General features: G+C 39.1%; 1 protein-coding gene across 1 annotated transcript in view; it reads right to left on the reverse strand.

Moving 5' to 3' along the window:
• Positions 1-3,413: 3,413 nt before the first annotated feature.
• LOC115353088 overlaps positions 3,414-15,418 on the reverse strand; it is a 188,313-nt gene continuing 176,308 nt past the window's right edge. Inside the window, exons 22-23 of the mRNA XM_030042066.1 lie at positions 6,847-6,991; positions 3,414-5,873 (exon numbers count right to left, since the gene is read on the reverse strand). Of these exons, the coding sequence (XP_029897926.1) occupies positions 5,845-5,873; positions 6,847-6,991 (174 nt within the window). The 3' untranslated portion in view covers positions 3,414-5,844. The remainder of the gene's footprint in view (positions 5,874-6,846; positions 6,992-15,418) is intronic.

The following is a 15,418-nucleotide window of genomic DNA, read 5'->3' on the forward strand; positions in this document are numbered from 1 at the left end:
GCGCTCAGAGCTGCTACTGGAGTTGCTCATGCGAATGCTCTCTTACCTGTTTTGGGTAAAGTGGCCCTGCAAAGCTTGAACGGCTGGAACTGAAGGCGTTTGCTGCTCATCCTGAAATGGGTGAGGGAGAGCTCCCGCGGGAGCTGCGCCTGCATGAAAAAGCAGCTGCAGATGATCTCTTCAGGTGGCACAGCTGCACTCGAAGGAGAGCTTGTGTCCACAACAACAGCGAGGGTAGAAGAGGAAAGCTAAAAATTAGAAACCTGAATGCAACAGCTCTTAATCTGGTCTCAATATTTTCTTTTTGGACCAAGTTGTGCCTGTACCAGCTCTTTCGACATTCCTTGTAAAATCCCTCTGGCTGTCAGAGGAGCACAGACAAGTCCCCAGCTTATAAGTACAGCCCCAGCCTTGAGTAAAATGTTGCATTCCTCATAAGCTGGATTCATGTGCATAAGGCCATTAATTCATAAGGAAGAGACAGCATTTAAGAGTTGTTAGTCGGTCAATGTAATGTGGTAAGCTTTCCGGTGCCAATGCAATTTTTGGACTCAAAATATAGGCGATTCCAAAAGGAAATGTGAAAAGAAAAAAGAAAAATAGGAGACTGTAACCAATTCCTGTCCACCACTTGTTAAAGAAAAAATATCATGTGATGAGATCATTAAAAATTTTAGACTTTTCCATCCCTAATTTGAGAGATTCTATGAAAAAGTAACGTACATTCTCTGATAATTTAGAGCTTCTCTAATATATTCACAGATAATATTTGTGGAAAAAGACAAAAGCCTTCAAACACTTATTTTTAATTAAAAAATAGGAAAAAAAGACTTAAACAGCATGGACAACAGACAAAACTCTGAAAAGGTTTGAAATACAGAGCCTTGCCACTGAAATCTGTCCTGCTATCATTCTATACACATGAGCATGTACATACACACACATTCATGCACTGGTTTTAAATGCAACGATAGTTGTCTATTGCTCCAAATTCAATGTGATTATGTTTTCCATTGCATGGTAAAGTTCTAAAATTTATCTGAAACAATGTTGTGTGGAGTCCTTTCTTTGTTATTTTAATTATTTTATTATGTAAGGACTCTGCGCCTTTGGAGTAGGAGGCTATTATAAATATATGTTGTAGTGCAGATGAGGAACTTCTCCAATTTCATTAACAAGTAGCAAGATCTGTGCATATACCTCCCATACAGAATGTTTTAGAAATATGCCCTATTATGTCTAGTTAAGTCAACCTTGTGTCATTATTTCATATTAGTGTATATGACAGGATTGGCATACCCAGAAAAGATGCATCAGAACCATTGCATGTCAGCCAAGAAAATGAAAAAAGGAATTCTCTGTTTTGAAAACTAGGTTAAATATCATGTCCTTAAGTATTTTGAGAAGAAAAGGTTATATTGGTACCAAAAAGAATGTGTGTTGGTTTAAGGTTTAAGGAAGTACTTCAAATTAAGATCTTGTAAAACAAGAAAGAAAAAAAAAAACCTTCTGAGTGCATATCTAACTAGAAGAAGATAGGGAAATCAGAATGGAAATCTGCTGCGCCGAGAGAAGGAAGCATTGCTTAAACACCTTGATTTAGAACATATATTGTAAAAGATAGACAATTTTTTTGACAAGGAAACATTTTGAAATAAATCAAGATTTTACAAATCAGGTCCAACATCGTTATACTACGCTATTAGTGTAAAGACATCTGCTGTATAGGACTACACTGATTTCACTGAAGTGTTAAGCACAAGTTATGCACAAATGGAAAAGTTACTTATTTTGGGCAGATGTCACAATTTTCCCAGAAGCCCAGAAATGTAGGGCCAGAAGAAAACTCTAAACATCTCCACACAACCTTTGTACTAAAACCAGATGAACTATATCCAGCTTATCCCTTGGGTATGGTTGTTTGCCCTGTCTCCAAAACCCAGAAAGAAATAGTACTTGCAAGAAATTTAAGCTGATTGCTCCTTATCCTTCCTCTCCTGACCACAGAAAAAAACCTGAAGGTCATTTTTACAATGAATCCCAGAAGAGGTGGTATTTTACTACATGTGTGAGCTCCTGCAATTATGTGCTGACAGGAGATTCTTGGTTTTCATCTTTTTAGTTTGTCCCTCAGTTCCTACCCTTTTCTCTTTATAAAGAAAACAACCTAGTCATAAAAGAAAACTCAAAATAGGATTCCCCAAAGAATGACACTAGGGGGAAAATGAAGGACTCAAGAGAGCTTCGTGCATAGTCTCCCTAATCTTGTAATTTGGATACCTGAACTGTAATTTTCTCTCCTTCTAATGTTTGATCTTGCTGGCCAAGATGCAGCTGTGGCTCAGACCTTGGGCCATGTCCTGCATATGTCATTCCCAGGACTTTTGCTGAGTGGCTCCTGCCAGGTGACTCCTGTTTAGGAGGAGGAGGCTTAGGAATGGTCTGAGACTTGGAAAGGTTTATGACTTCTCACAGCTTCCACGTGTTCAGACAGCAGATCTGAATGTCTCCCTGTGCCCATTGCTGAGGAAGAAATAGTGTTGCTACATGATATAAAGGTAGCCCTCAATGTCAAAATCGCTTCTGGTGTAAATTATCACATCTCCGTTGTCCTTAACTAAGCAGCCAAAAAGTACCTGTGCTGAGGATCAGCTCCCCATCTCTAGATTACTGGATAATAGTATCCTATCAAGGAGATATGAAAGGGAATCAGAAAAGCTCATCAAAATGTTCAGTGACATGGCAGCAGATTTATGAGAAAAAAAGATGTCATTATGAAGAAGAAAAAAAAAAAAAGGAAAGGTCATATTCATTAGTAAGAAAGGAAGACCTAAAGAAGGTGCAGGAGATGCAAATATTACAGATCTACCAGCACTTTGGAGTTTTGTTGTTAAGAGACAGGGAGGGTTTTTTGGAGCATTTAATTAAAATGAGGTACTGCTTCTCCTTATTTTTACATTTTCAATCTTTTTATTATCATAGCAATAGGTCTTCAACTGGTTCTTTAAGCATTAACAGCTGATTTATTTAATAAAACTGAGGACTGAGCATCACTGGAAATACTGCTTCCAATGGAATGCTCTCATGCTGTGATTGGTGAAGTGCTAAGTAATTTGCTTTTAATGCTAGCACATACCACTTAGCACTATATTTAACTGAATGATGAAAATCACTCATTTTTCATCCCCTTGCTTAACTGGTGCTCAGTGTAATCTATCTACTGTACTGTGAGCCTAGTGCCAGATATATTCTAATAGACCTTGCTCTCCAATCTACAACAAGCATTTTAATTTTTAATTCATACTTATGTCTTTATCCTTTAATAGAACAGAACTACAGATGGGGAGTATGTTTTAGATAATAAGAGCACAGTAGGTACCCAGGGAAACTACACCACTAAAAGGATTCTTTATTTACACTTTTCAGTAATGACTACATATATATAGCTACACGGGAGAAAATTGTTGTAAAGGAACACTGCATAGACAGGCAATTACTATCCAACTATAGCTGAGCATTATGGTTGACATGGCTGATAAGAGCACTTCAGAAAACAATTTCAAAGCCAGTGCCACCCAGTGTATATTGACCAACAACCATGGGAACTCATAGGATGTAAGTAACCAAAATTAATAGGTAGGACGCTACATTTTCAGCAAAAATGTATGGTAAATTCACTTAATATTTAAGCATACTTTAAATTCAGCTTTCAAGAATACGTGCTGTCGCAGAATTGTACATCCCAGATCAGACGACAGTCAGTGGAGGCATGCCAATATAACTGAGGGAATAAAAGTGTTCAATCAAGTCCTTCATGCTGAACAAAGTGTCAGGACCAGATCCACATTCGTTAAAAAAAATCAACATAGTCCGATCAGAACTGAAGGTGTGGTGGCTCCACACGTAAAGTCAGTCTTGCCATCAGACTAAATAATAGCATATTACCAACGCCGAAGTCAAAATCTCACAGAACCAGGCTGGGATAGCTTAACTCAGTAGTGGGAAACCTAGGGTATAATATTGCCCAAAGGGATTTTTACCATTACATTCAGTCATGTTCAAAGACAAAACTGAGGCCAAGAAGATGCACATGGTATGACGCTGCCCACAGCAGGCTGTCTTCTTGGTACTGTCACCCAGGAACTGCAGAAGGGTACAGATCACTGCCTTAACTCATGGCAGAGGACAGTCACGTGCACGTGCAATCCTAGTGGCCTCCACTGCACTGTTTGTGTCGTTCACTCCTTGTGGGCTAATGGGCATTACCCCAGCACCTGGGGTAATTGGTGAAAAGTGTGACTTTGCTCAGGTAGAAAAAATCCACAGAAAATTTCTGGGACTGGACGGTTTCTCTTGAGTTAGTTCCTTTTTCAAAATTATGTACGCTAGTTTAAAGTGTTAACAGGCAAAGCAAACATTAAAAAAGCAATTTTATTCCTGTTATGACAGAAAGAAGTCATCCAAGTAAAATCTGATGCAATAGAACCCACAAAAATCACATCACTTCTTGTAGATATTCAGAAGATTTTTAACACCATTTCTGTCTGGGTGTAACTCATAAAAGCACACATATATGCACATGCACACAAATCAATTTAAAAAAAGAAGAAAAGTGGAAACCAAATTGTTATCTTGCAAACCCAAAGAAAAACTCTTTTCAGAAGTAACATTTAAACCTCCAGGTTACTACCTAATGTTATTTAATGATTATTCAGATGGGTGAGAACCATAGATTTAAGTACCAAAGCTAATCAACAATGTTCAAGACATTGGGAAAGATCTTGCAAAGGTAAATGCATCTGAAAAAGTTTTACCATACTGGTGTGAACAAAGGGACATCAGAAAAGCATATATGTTAGAAAAATGTTACTGATTACAATGTTAATTTATTACAGTGTTCTACATGAATGATTCAAAATAGCAGGAAGGTAAGACTCTTCCCTTTTCCATCTGCATTTTCAGGACAAAAAGGATCCTACTACAGGGAAGACCAAGAGTCAGGGTGCTGGCAGTCTGTCCTTTATTTAAGCATTTGCCTCTGACTTTGGTGACCTTGGACAAATGACTTCACCTTTCTTGCCTTTGTTCCCCTTCCCACCTTCTCCTTCTGTTGTGTCTCACAGTCCTTGCCTTTGGGGCATAGACTTCATTTCTGATGCATTTGTATGAAGCCAAATAGAATAAGCACTGACTGGTTTGAACAAATGAGCAATACTTTAATACTACTAAGAAAGCATGAGGATAACCTCCAGGTTGCTTTAAGTTGCTGTAGCTCCCAGGGAAGCAGGTCTGACCAACATTAAGACCCCAGCAAAGTGATCTTCTCTAGGATCTTGTAGATTTTGCTGCCTGTTGGGACTTGGCTACAGAACTGGTGGCATGAAGCCATCATTGTTCCTCTTCTGGGCATCTTTGCAGCCTTGCAATTACAGTAGTGTTGTGCTTTGAACAATTACTGAAAACACTGTCAATGTTTTAGTCATGAAACTTGAAAGACGAATCAGCAACATTTTCCCCACCACCACTAGCAGGTACAAGCAAACCTGAAAAAATCAGGAAGAAACAAACCTGAGAAATCTAGGAATGTCCCACGATTTGGACGAAGAAAAAAATCATCTGAAATAATTATATTTGCATGATCCAATCAGTGATCTGATCGAGTGAACTCAACACACTGAAAAGCTTGTTGAAGCCACAGAAGAGCTATGAATGGAGCATTTACAGGACAACACTGTACACGCAGCGGTGTAGATGTCAGGACCATAAATCCTGTCAGACAGTAACCATACCATGGACGTGGATCAGGATGTAAACAACTCTGTGGACTATGCATTACAGCAGGAATTAGCTCTTGTCAGAGACAACGTGATTCCCTGAAGATTAGAAAAAAAGATGTAGAGAAAGACATGATGTAAATACAGAGGTGACAGTGTACCGATGGCCTCCTTCCCCCAACAAGAGGGACACAGGCACAAGAGCCCATACACTAAATTTATCAGTTTTCCTTTGAAAAACTGTGTCTTGTGTACTCCTGTGAACTTTCCAAGGTTTCTCTGTCAGCAGACAAGATTACTGTGGATTTTAAAGTAATACAAGGTGCTTTTAACTGAACTTTACTCCTCAGAGGGCATCAGAAAACTGACATCAATAGGACTCAGCTAAGTGTAGGGATCCAGTGGAGCCAGATCTGGTACTGAGACCCTGGCTAAGGAATGAGAGGAAATCAATATCTTGCAATAACAGGGACGTCTAGTGACACACAGTGTGTTCTGTAATTTTCTGTCATTGAACACACTGGTGCTACCTTTGATCAGCAGCAGCTTCACTTAGCAACTTGACGTACATGAGCATGTTCCACTCTGCATGTTCTTCTCGACGCACTGGGAAGTATCCAGTGGCTTTCAGTACATGGTGGAAAACACAGTGCAAGTTTGAGAGATTGGGAGTTTTGCACTCAGACCAATATGTGTGGACACATACCTAATTATATATAAAGTAGCTGATTTAAGCCTGCCCTCAGCACACTTTAAATGCTGGCCCTTACTCCAGATAGATTGCTCTGGATTGCGTTACTGTACTGAGTTTCTGAACAGAAAGTGTGACAACGTTTGGGTGAATTACAGCTCTTCAGCCTTCAGGACTCTTGCAACAGACCTATGAAACTATCCAAGGATGAAGACCCACTGGAAAACACAACTGTGAAATTTCAGCCCTAACCGATCGCACCCTAGTCTTTCCAAGAGAAATTATGTTTTCAAATTATCTGTTTTCTTCTATCCCTCCCATGGTTTTATGCTTGGATATCAGCATTGTTTTTCAGCTAGGTACAGAAACTGAAAATAATACCTTTCCACCTTGCTGTACTCTTTTTCCTCTCCCTCAGCTTGATACGCGAAGATGTATGCAGCACGCTGTCCTTTTCGCTTACGCACTCCTGGGCTGTGCTCATTTCATTACACAAAACACTTTCTCCAGTAATATCACCAAATGCCTGAAAAACAGAACGGACAAACCCAACATATTATTATGGCAGCATTCAGTGAAATATCAGAGGGAACATAGATGACTTTGATTACGGTTCCCCACCCCTCTCTTCTTGCTTTCAAAATATTGCGGCTTAGAAGCTTGTGTGTGTGTGAAATTTTATTCTGTCATACTAATAACCCAGCTTTACAGCAGCTTACAGTTTAGCTTTCATGGTTCAGTTCCACTCCTAGGCTTATAACAATTTTTCTAACAGTTCTGCCAAAATATTATAAAGTAAAAGTTACTGTAAATGTATTCACTAATACAGATAGAGCAGTGAGATTAGCAATTTAAACACATGTGAAATGTGAATTCGCCTAATTTTTCTCACTCTAAACGCTTTAGTAAAACAGTGGAATGGGGATTTTCACGCCCGTTGCTTTTAATAATTTCTTCTTATGATGTTCTTGACACATGGAGAAGATTTGAGTGAATAAAGAATAGACCTTCAAAGAAGAAAATCATGGCCATGAGGAGGAGATGATGTGTTATAGGACTGGAAACTGGTTATAAAGCCAAGACACCGCATCAGATCCAGCTCAGTTCATTAGCAGTTACCACATCACATGTCAGATCCTCAGCTTGTGTCATGTGGGTGGCATTTTGCACAAGAGTGCCCTGGCTCCGATTGTTTTCACTTTCTGGAGTGCCCATATAAGAGAAATTTTGCTCAGATGAATGTGAGCAGAAATCAAGTTTCAGACGCTGAGAAGTAACAGAGCTTCAGCTCTGTCTAGCTGCTGTTACTCAAACGCTAACATGGAAAAAGCAGATTTCTCCAGTAATACTGTGATGTTTTAACGAATTTTGCTATTCTCAACCTGGTTTAGCACAGCTGTAATAAATTATACAAACACTGGTTTATGTACGAGAATACTCTCTAATTTCTATTGTATTTTTGTGTACTTTTATAATCTGTCTGATGAAGCATCTTAAAATCTTTGTTGTACTTCTGGTTTTGATACACTGGGAAGCTGGGAAGCGCTGTTACCTCTGGAACAGGGGGATATGGGCAACGTAGGGGATATTCCCCACCTCATGTAAAAAACTGTGATGGAACATTGGAGTGGTCTTGTGCGTCCTACATCCTATGCAAGTTTCTTCATATCAGGCTACTTTTTCTTCTTAGCTAGGTACCACTTACACAGAACACCTCCTACTATATTTTTAGTTTTATTCTTTTACACTAAGAGATATTGCAGTTTTAGATTGTCCTAAGCTGTTTCTCTCATGGCATAAACTATCTTCAGGGCAAGTCAAACAGAGATACAACATCATGGCAGGGCTTCATAGCAACACTCTTGCAATATACAAAGTCAAGAAGACAGAAGACAAGAAGGGGGCCTAGAGCATCAGTGAGCTAACAGAAACTGCAATATTTTTCCTGTCGCAATAATCTGAGAAAAAAACGTGGACATATGGTCAGGGTATACCTGGAGATTTAATCCTAACTTTCCAGAAGCTGGAACACTAATTTCATAGAGTCATAGGATCATTTAGGTTGGAAAAGATCATTGAGTCCAACTGTAAACCTAACACTGCCAAGTGCACCACTACGCCACATCCCTAAGCACCATATTGAGATGTCTTTTAAATACCTCCAGGGATGGTGACTCAACCACTTCCCTGGGCAGCCTGTTCCAATGCTTGACAACCCTTTTGGCGAAGAAATTTTTCCTAATATCCGATCTAAATCCCCCCTGGTGCAACTTGAGGCCATTTTCTCTTGCCCTATTGCTTGTTACTTGGGAGAAGAGGCAGACCCCCACCTTGCTACAACCTCCTTTCAGGTAGTTGTAGGGAGCAATAAGGTCTTCCCTCAGCCTCCTTTTCTCCAGGCTAAACAACCCCAGCTCCCTCAGCCACTCTTCATAAGATTTGTTTCTATGCAAAAAAGAGGATACAAGGGATATTTAGAGTTCACTGGAAAAGCCTTTCCATTGGTGTTGCTTAACACATACCAAAAGCTCTTTCAAAACTGATAGTTCACATACCCAGCATGCCTGACCAAAGCAACAGAAACCCTTTGCTACACTTAAGGTGCTGTTGTTTACTTGTGTACTTTAAATTGAAGCTTGTATGGATATGTCAGATTTTTAGACTTGATCAGATGTTGTGCAGAGTTCTGTTCTTAAATTAAAGTCCAAGTTGTTGTTTCTGAGAATGACTTAATAGCAGTAACCTTATGGTTAATCAACCGTGTAGTAAAGTTCACTGTGCACTTACTGCAGTATAATTATAAAGTGAGCAAAAATATAATTGATGCATTTTGTCAATCTGTGTAGCTGCAAGGTACTTTTTCAAAGGTTATTTTTTTTATTCGGCTAAAATAAGTTAATGCTGTTTTGGCAATTATCCTTTGACTTCAGAGATTTTGCTGCTGATTCAGGTAAAACTACGTGATAGATGAATAAAGATTATAAGCATTTAAGAGTACAAAATACCTTCTGGAACAGTCAGTGGCTCTACCCTTGCAGCATAAAGTCATTCAGAAAATCACTGAAAATCCAGCAAATATGGGTTGAAACTGAAAGGGAAGTGTTTCAATACAAAAGAGCACTTTTAAAGTACCCGTTAATTAGCAGCACTGATGTTTGTTACACAGCACAGCTACAGTGATATGACAACATTTTTCCCATGAGCATTGGCTCAGACTGGACACACTTGAAGTTGCTCCCATCCCTTCTGTGAACATTCGAATTAAACAGCTCTAACTCCTCAGCCACCTATAGAAAAATAAATGTAAATATCCATGCCTATAAAATATTTGTGTATGTGTTGGCTAGGTATGTAACCCTTGCTCCTCACCCCATGTTCTCCACCAGTAATAAAGAAGCCAACATGATTTAAAATTGCATATTCATATACAGAACGAGGCTATAATGGTGCAGTGTAGGTATTTCAGTCATTTTCTGGTTATCTGAAAGCCTGCGTGTCCTGCTGAGGGCCAGTGGTGGACCTGCCTCATCACTTTCCTGGTCCTTCTGTCGGACCACAGCCTCCACCACAGATAAGCAGGACATGGCATCTTGATGGAAATACATCTTTTTCCCCATGGCTCTGTGAGTTTCTGGGGGGAGTGTATATTGAAGCTGGGATTTGGAGAAAACGAGAGGGTACAAATGGACGCATGCTGCAAGGCTGTCTCCTGCATTTCCATCCTATTGCATGAAGCAGCATAGCCTTGACTGTAGTTGATAATCTTAACAGATTAATAATTAATAAACACAGTTTCCATTTAAGACTATACCTCAATTTAATGAAAAAAGTAAGGACTTGATCTTATACTTGAAAGGGTAAACAACCCGAAACAGAAGGTATGGAGACATAACTTCTCGGCTGAGATGCAGTGCGCGCATCCTCTTCATCTGCAGCAAATGGGTTGGCTTAGCCACCACAAGGGCAAGGAGCAACAGACTGGGTCCATTTCAGGACAGGATTCATATGTCACATGTGAGATGAGCTGGTTCAATTTAAAAGAAAAGCATACAAATGCAAGATTTCTCCCGGAAAACTCTTTTTCTTGTTCTCATCTTTTCAGTGGGGTTGAAAGAGCCGCCTGGACAACTGTTTTATTTCTTAAACTGATTATCTTTAATTGAATTATAGCATTAAAGGAGACACATAGACTGGTAAAGATAACTTAAAACAGTCTGGTTTACTCCTTATTTGCAGAGGAACTAGCAATACTGCCATGATCCTCAACGAAAGGGCTGTAAGTTTGCAGGCTGTACTGATCTGACTGCCTATGTCCGTGGGAGTATCCCTTAGCTGACTTTTATCAGGTGTGATTCCCAACTGAATCTCAATGCACGTTGGGAGGGATCATCCTCCCGCTGAAGGCAGTTGCAAAATATTAATTGTCTTCAACAGGACAAGATTAGACCTCGGAATTAGGCGGGCAGCATGTGGCGAAGCTTATTCAGCCCAGGAGTATGTACACACATGCATGCATTAATGTGGGTGGAATCACTCCTGCGAGGGCTAAACCTTTGCTGTTAATCCCTGCTTTTACAGGGATCTCCAGGAAACCGACTCGTCGTAAACTGGCCATGTTTGTGGATGACCTGGCATGATGCTGCTGAAGCCAGCTAATGTGGGTCAACTTACGCCAAATAATTACCTTTGCCCAGCCTCTCCCCAGCCAAGAAGTCCTCACCCACTCACCTCTGCTGATCCAGCTTATGGTTTGGAAAGGCCAGAGCTTTCCTGCTCCCTCTGCAGGGGCTGGTGAGATGATGAAGCCATATGATGATGAAGCCATTAGGTAGTGTACCAACCCCAGTTACTGAGCAATCCTCCCTCTTTCTCTTCTCCATAAATCTTTAGTGACCACTGCAGTGAGACTCTTTATGAAAACAGCATGTGGGGCTTTTGCAGTAAACTTGTCCAATTTATTCCCTTAATGAAATTAGAGCCAGAAAACGCTGCACTCGGATACATGCATAAACTACACTGGAGTAAACTGTATGGCTTATGCATATACGGGGAAAAAATAAGGCCCAATATTCATACCAACATTGCATACATAAAAAGAATTTGTGGAATTAAGAATAAAACATGAGGCGATTTGTTGATTTGCCGAGGGAATATACGGGAGCGACAAATGTGTAGATTATTCTAAGGTTGTTTTTTAGCGTCATTATCAGATCCAAGAACTGTATATAAAAGCACGCAGTCCTTCACATGCTAAAAGTATAGTTTGCTCAAACAATTGTGAAATATTCAGTATTCTTAAGATTAAATATCTGGATATTGCTTGTGAAGGAACAGCTGTCAGCTTAAATCTAAAGTCTAGTTTGTTTACTGGCTGTATTTTATATCTGTTAGAAAATGACACCAAATGGCAATAAAATTGTTGTAAGTATTCTACTGGGGAATATAAATGCCCTTTGGTTACAGTGTACATATCTTTATACATAATTCCAGTATATTTTCCCTAGAATTATGTTAAATATGTAAAAAGCCTTTTCTCATAAAGGTAAAAATGCTAGATGTTTCCAAGCTGTAATTTAGCATTAGTGTCAAGATTGCTTCAGAAAATAAGCTACAGTTACTGTTTCATTCTTTTTAAGTGTCACTCAGCATACCATATCTGATCTTGTATTCAAAATAAACTTATATGATTTTATTCACTTTTCCAGAAGTGCAAGAGAGTTTAGACATAATTTATAGCATATGGATTGATGTAAATAGCTTAAACTAAGTAATTGGCTAGTCACCTACACTGTCTTATCCTATTACTACGAGGTACTTTTTCAAGTAATTAGGGAAAACAGATCTCTTTTATCCAGTAAGTTTAAATTGGATGAATCCTTGACATTTATGTAGGTTTATTTGATAGATAAAATCATACTATACAAAAACTTTCTCTACAATGCTGAGGTTTACTAGGCCTATAATAAGAAACTGATTTTTTGCTGAGTTAAAGTGACTTATCTTTGCCCTTTTAATAAGAAATCAACTCCAGTCAGCAAAAGTCGAGATAAAAATCACCGAGCTGGTGTTATCACCATGTAGATAGCAAACATGTACCACTATCATTAACTTCCCTGTGCATGGATTTCAAATACATTTTAAATGCTGAAACTCAATAATTTCCTGAATATTACAATAACTTAAGATTAATGAATAAGGAAAAGTATGAAAAGTGATTTATTTTGGGAAGGTCATTCCTTGGTTAGCCAACACTTAAATTGAATACTATAAAGGAGAAATATATTATAGGTAAAAAGGAAAATGGGTTTTACTGCATGTGAATTCTTTGAGTTTTACAATGCTTATGATAAAAGGACTGCACTTACAGGTTTAACCTCTATAATTTTTATGCTGTGCATTTAAAAAAAAAAATCTTTTTATTTAACATTTCTAGGGCAATTTATACATGTCACCTTGTACTTAATGTTCCTTTTAAAACAGTTATTTTTGCCTCATGCTTATGAAACTTATAAAACTACTTTTCATACCAGACATGAAATTTCTAGTTATACCAGCAAAGTTGGACTTTTAATGGGAATACCATACTTAAAGAAATAAGTATTTTAAAGAAGTTATTGCACAGGGAGACATTTATTCCTGGCTAGTGTACTCCTGCACACAGCACTTACAAACTGGCCTTACTTACTGTAAAAAAAAAAAAAAGGAAAGTGTTATTAAAGTGAGTGTTTGGCTCCTTGGCTTAAATGAAGTTCACACTTAACTGCTTTGCTGAATTAGGGCTACAAGCAAATCTTTCTTTCACTGAAGTAAAAAAGAGTAGGATGAGGTGAATATAACGTAAATTCCTTGTGAGCATCCAAGAACTTTAAAGCAAGATTATGCAAAATTCCTCTTATGCCTGTCAAAGAATATCTACAGATACAGAAACATATCTGAGGTTGAAGTCACTAGGAGTTGAACACATGAATTTGAGGGAGAATTTGGCCCGGTGATTTAAATACTGTTCTCATGTCAGCGTGTTTGACGAGAGATATACTGCCACCCCAATAACCCAGAGCTCGCTAGCCTGCACACACACCTCAGTTAGCTGAATGCTAAGAACCTACTTCTCATGCTGGTGGTACCCTCAGAACAATGGCTATATTTGCACGTGCTTTTCAAAGTTGTTATCCTTTCTGTGTTGTGTTCTGCTAAGTTGCTCATTTCTTCCTATTGTACATATTTTTTCTGAAGAACACCTTTCGATACCAGCAGCCACCATGCTGTAATGGCAGAAAGCATTACATATCCAATGGAGAGATCTTAGTCCCCAAATGCTTGAATTAACAAGGTCCCACTGCAGTAATTAGGAATAGGGGTTATAGCTCTTTCAGGTATGATTCCTGAAAGTTACAGAAATTAAAAAGTCAAAGCCTTTTCATTTTGCTGTCTTCAGAGCTACATGCTTTCAGAATTTCTTAATAAAAGTGAACAAACGAACAAAAAGTTACACTGAAATAATTACATTTTCACCCTTGGTAGATTACTGTAATAAAAAGCACGACTGTTTTGCAGGAAGAAGGTGCATGTAACCCCCAGTTCCTAGACGCTATTGAATTACTCCTTGTATTCTGCAGTTGTACAATAGCACTAGCCCACCCAAAACAGAGGAAAAAGGAATGAATATTGGTTGTTTTCTTGCTTTGTGGACTCTGCAGACAAGGTAGATGTATATCCAAAGGTAGGACACGTCACAGTTGCCACAGACCTCCCATGTTCCTACAGTCCAATGACAGAATTTCATACAAATATCTTATCTCTGGTGGGGAGAAAGAGGCTTGCCGATCATGAAGAAAGAGGAAAGGCAGCTGTCACTCCTATGTCTGGGAGAGAATGGGTGACAATCTCTGCCCTTGCCACTGTGGAAGAGCCCTCCGTCCTTCACCACTGCTGGGAGGGTGAGGAGGGGAATGAAAAGCAAAAGGGGAGCCCATCTCGTTTCTTCTGGTGAAGTGTGGTACCCATTCTGGCAGAAAAGGGATAAGATTATGACGAGAAGTCTTATTTGCACCAAAGGCTGATCCAGATAAATACATAGAAACTGACAATGAATAAATTGAGGGTGCAGAATAAGAGGAGACTTCTGACCAAACAGACTGTTAGGATCTGGAAAAATCTTTCCATTGAATCACTGGGGACAAAGTACCTAAACTAGACTAGACTTAGGTAAACTAAACTACCTGAATCTTTAGGACTAGCTCTAAATATTCAGACCAAAAATGCTTATACACAATGAGTTGTCCCCAGAAGCAGCAGACTGGACAGATCATCCCAAGAAGCCCGTGTAGTTTTCATTTCCTACACCCTTAAAAAGCTATTCTTAAGGTTGCAATGCAACCTTTTAGCTCCAAAACGATTTTCTAACCCCACTCAAGTATCGCTGCTTGGCTAGCTGCAGCAGAGGCAAAAGACCTGTTCCTGAGGGGCAGTGGTGAAGCTCAGGTGTATTTGCTCCATGGCAGCAAACTTCTCCCTAGTCAGTGTATAGTTTTAATATTCATTAACTTATAGAATATTCCTAATTTGGAACTGAAGTAGAAAGCCCTGACCAATAAAGTACACAAATGTATAATTACATCCATTATCAGCTAAATATAAGATCTGTATATAAGTTTTACTGCAATTATTAGTTAAGCACATTTCTTATATGTAATTGTAGCTAGATCTACCAGTAAAAATGCTGTAAAGCATGCATTGATCTCCCAAATTAGACGTGCAGCTTTCAAGATGACGACGTAAGACTCAGCCATGTAGATTTTAGGGGTAGACTATGATGTGATCTGCTGTGGGAAACCGTACAGAAGTGGCTTGAGCCATCCGCATCGTGCAGTGCTCACTTTGTGGATGCTGAACAGCATCAGTTCAGAAGCTGGAAGCTTCTGGGAAGCTCACCGGGGAAGACAAAATTACATTG

This window comes from Aquila chrysaetos, chromosome 18 (genome assembly GCF_900496995.4).
Source record: "Aquila chrysaetos chrysaetos chromosome 18, bAquChr1.4, whole genome shotgun sequence".
NCBI lineage: Eukaryota > Metazoa > Chordata > Aves > Accipitriformes > Accipitridae > Aquila > Aquila chrysaetos.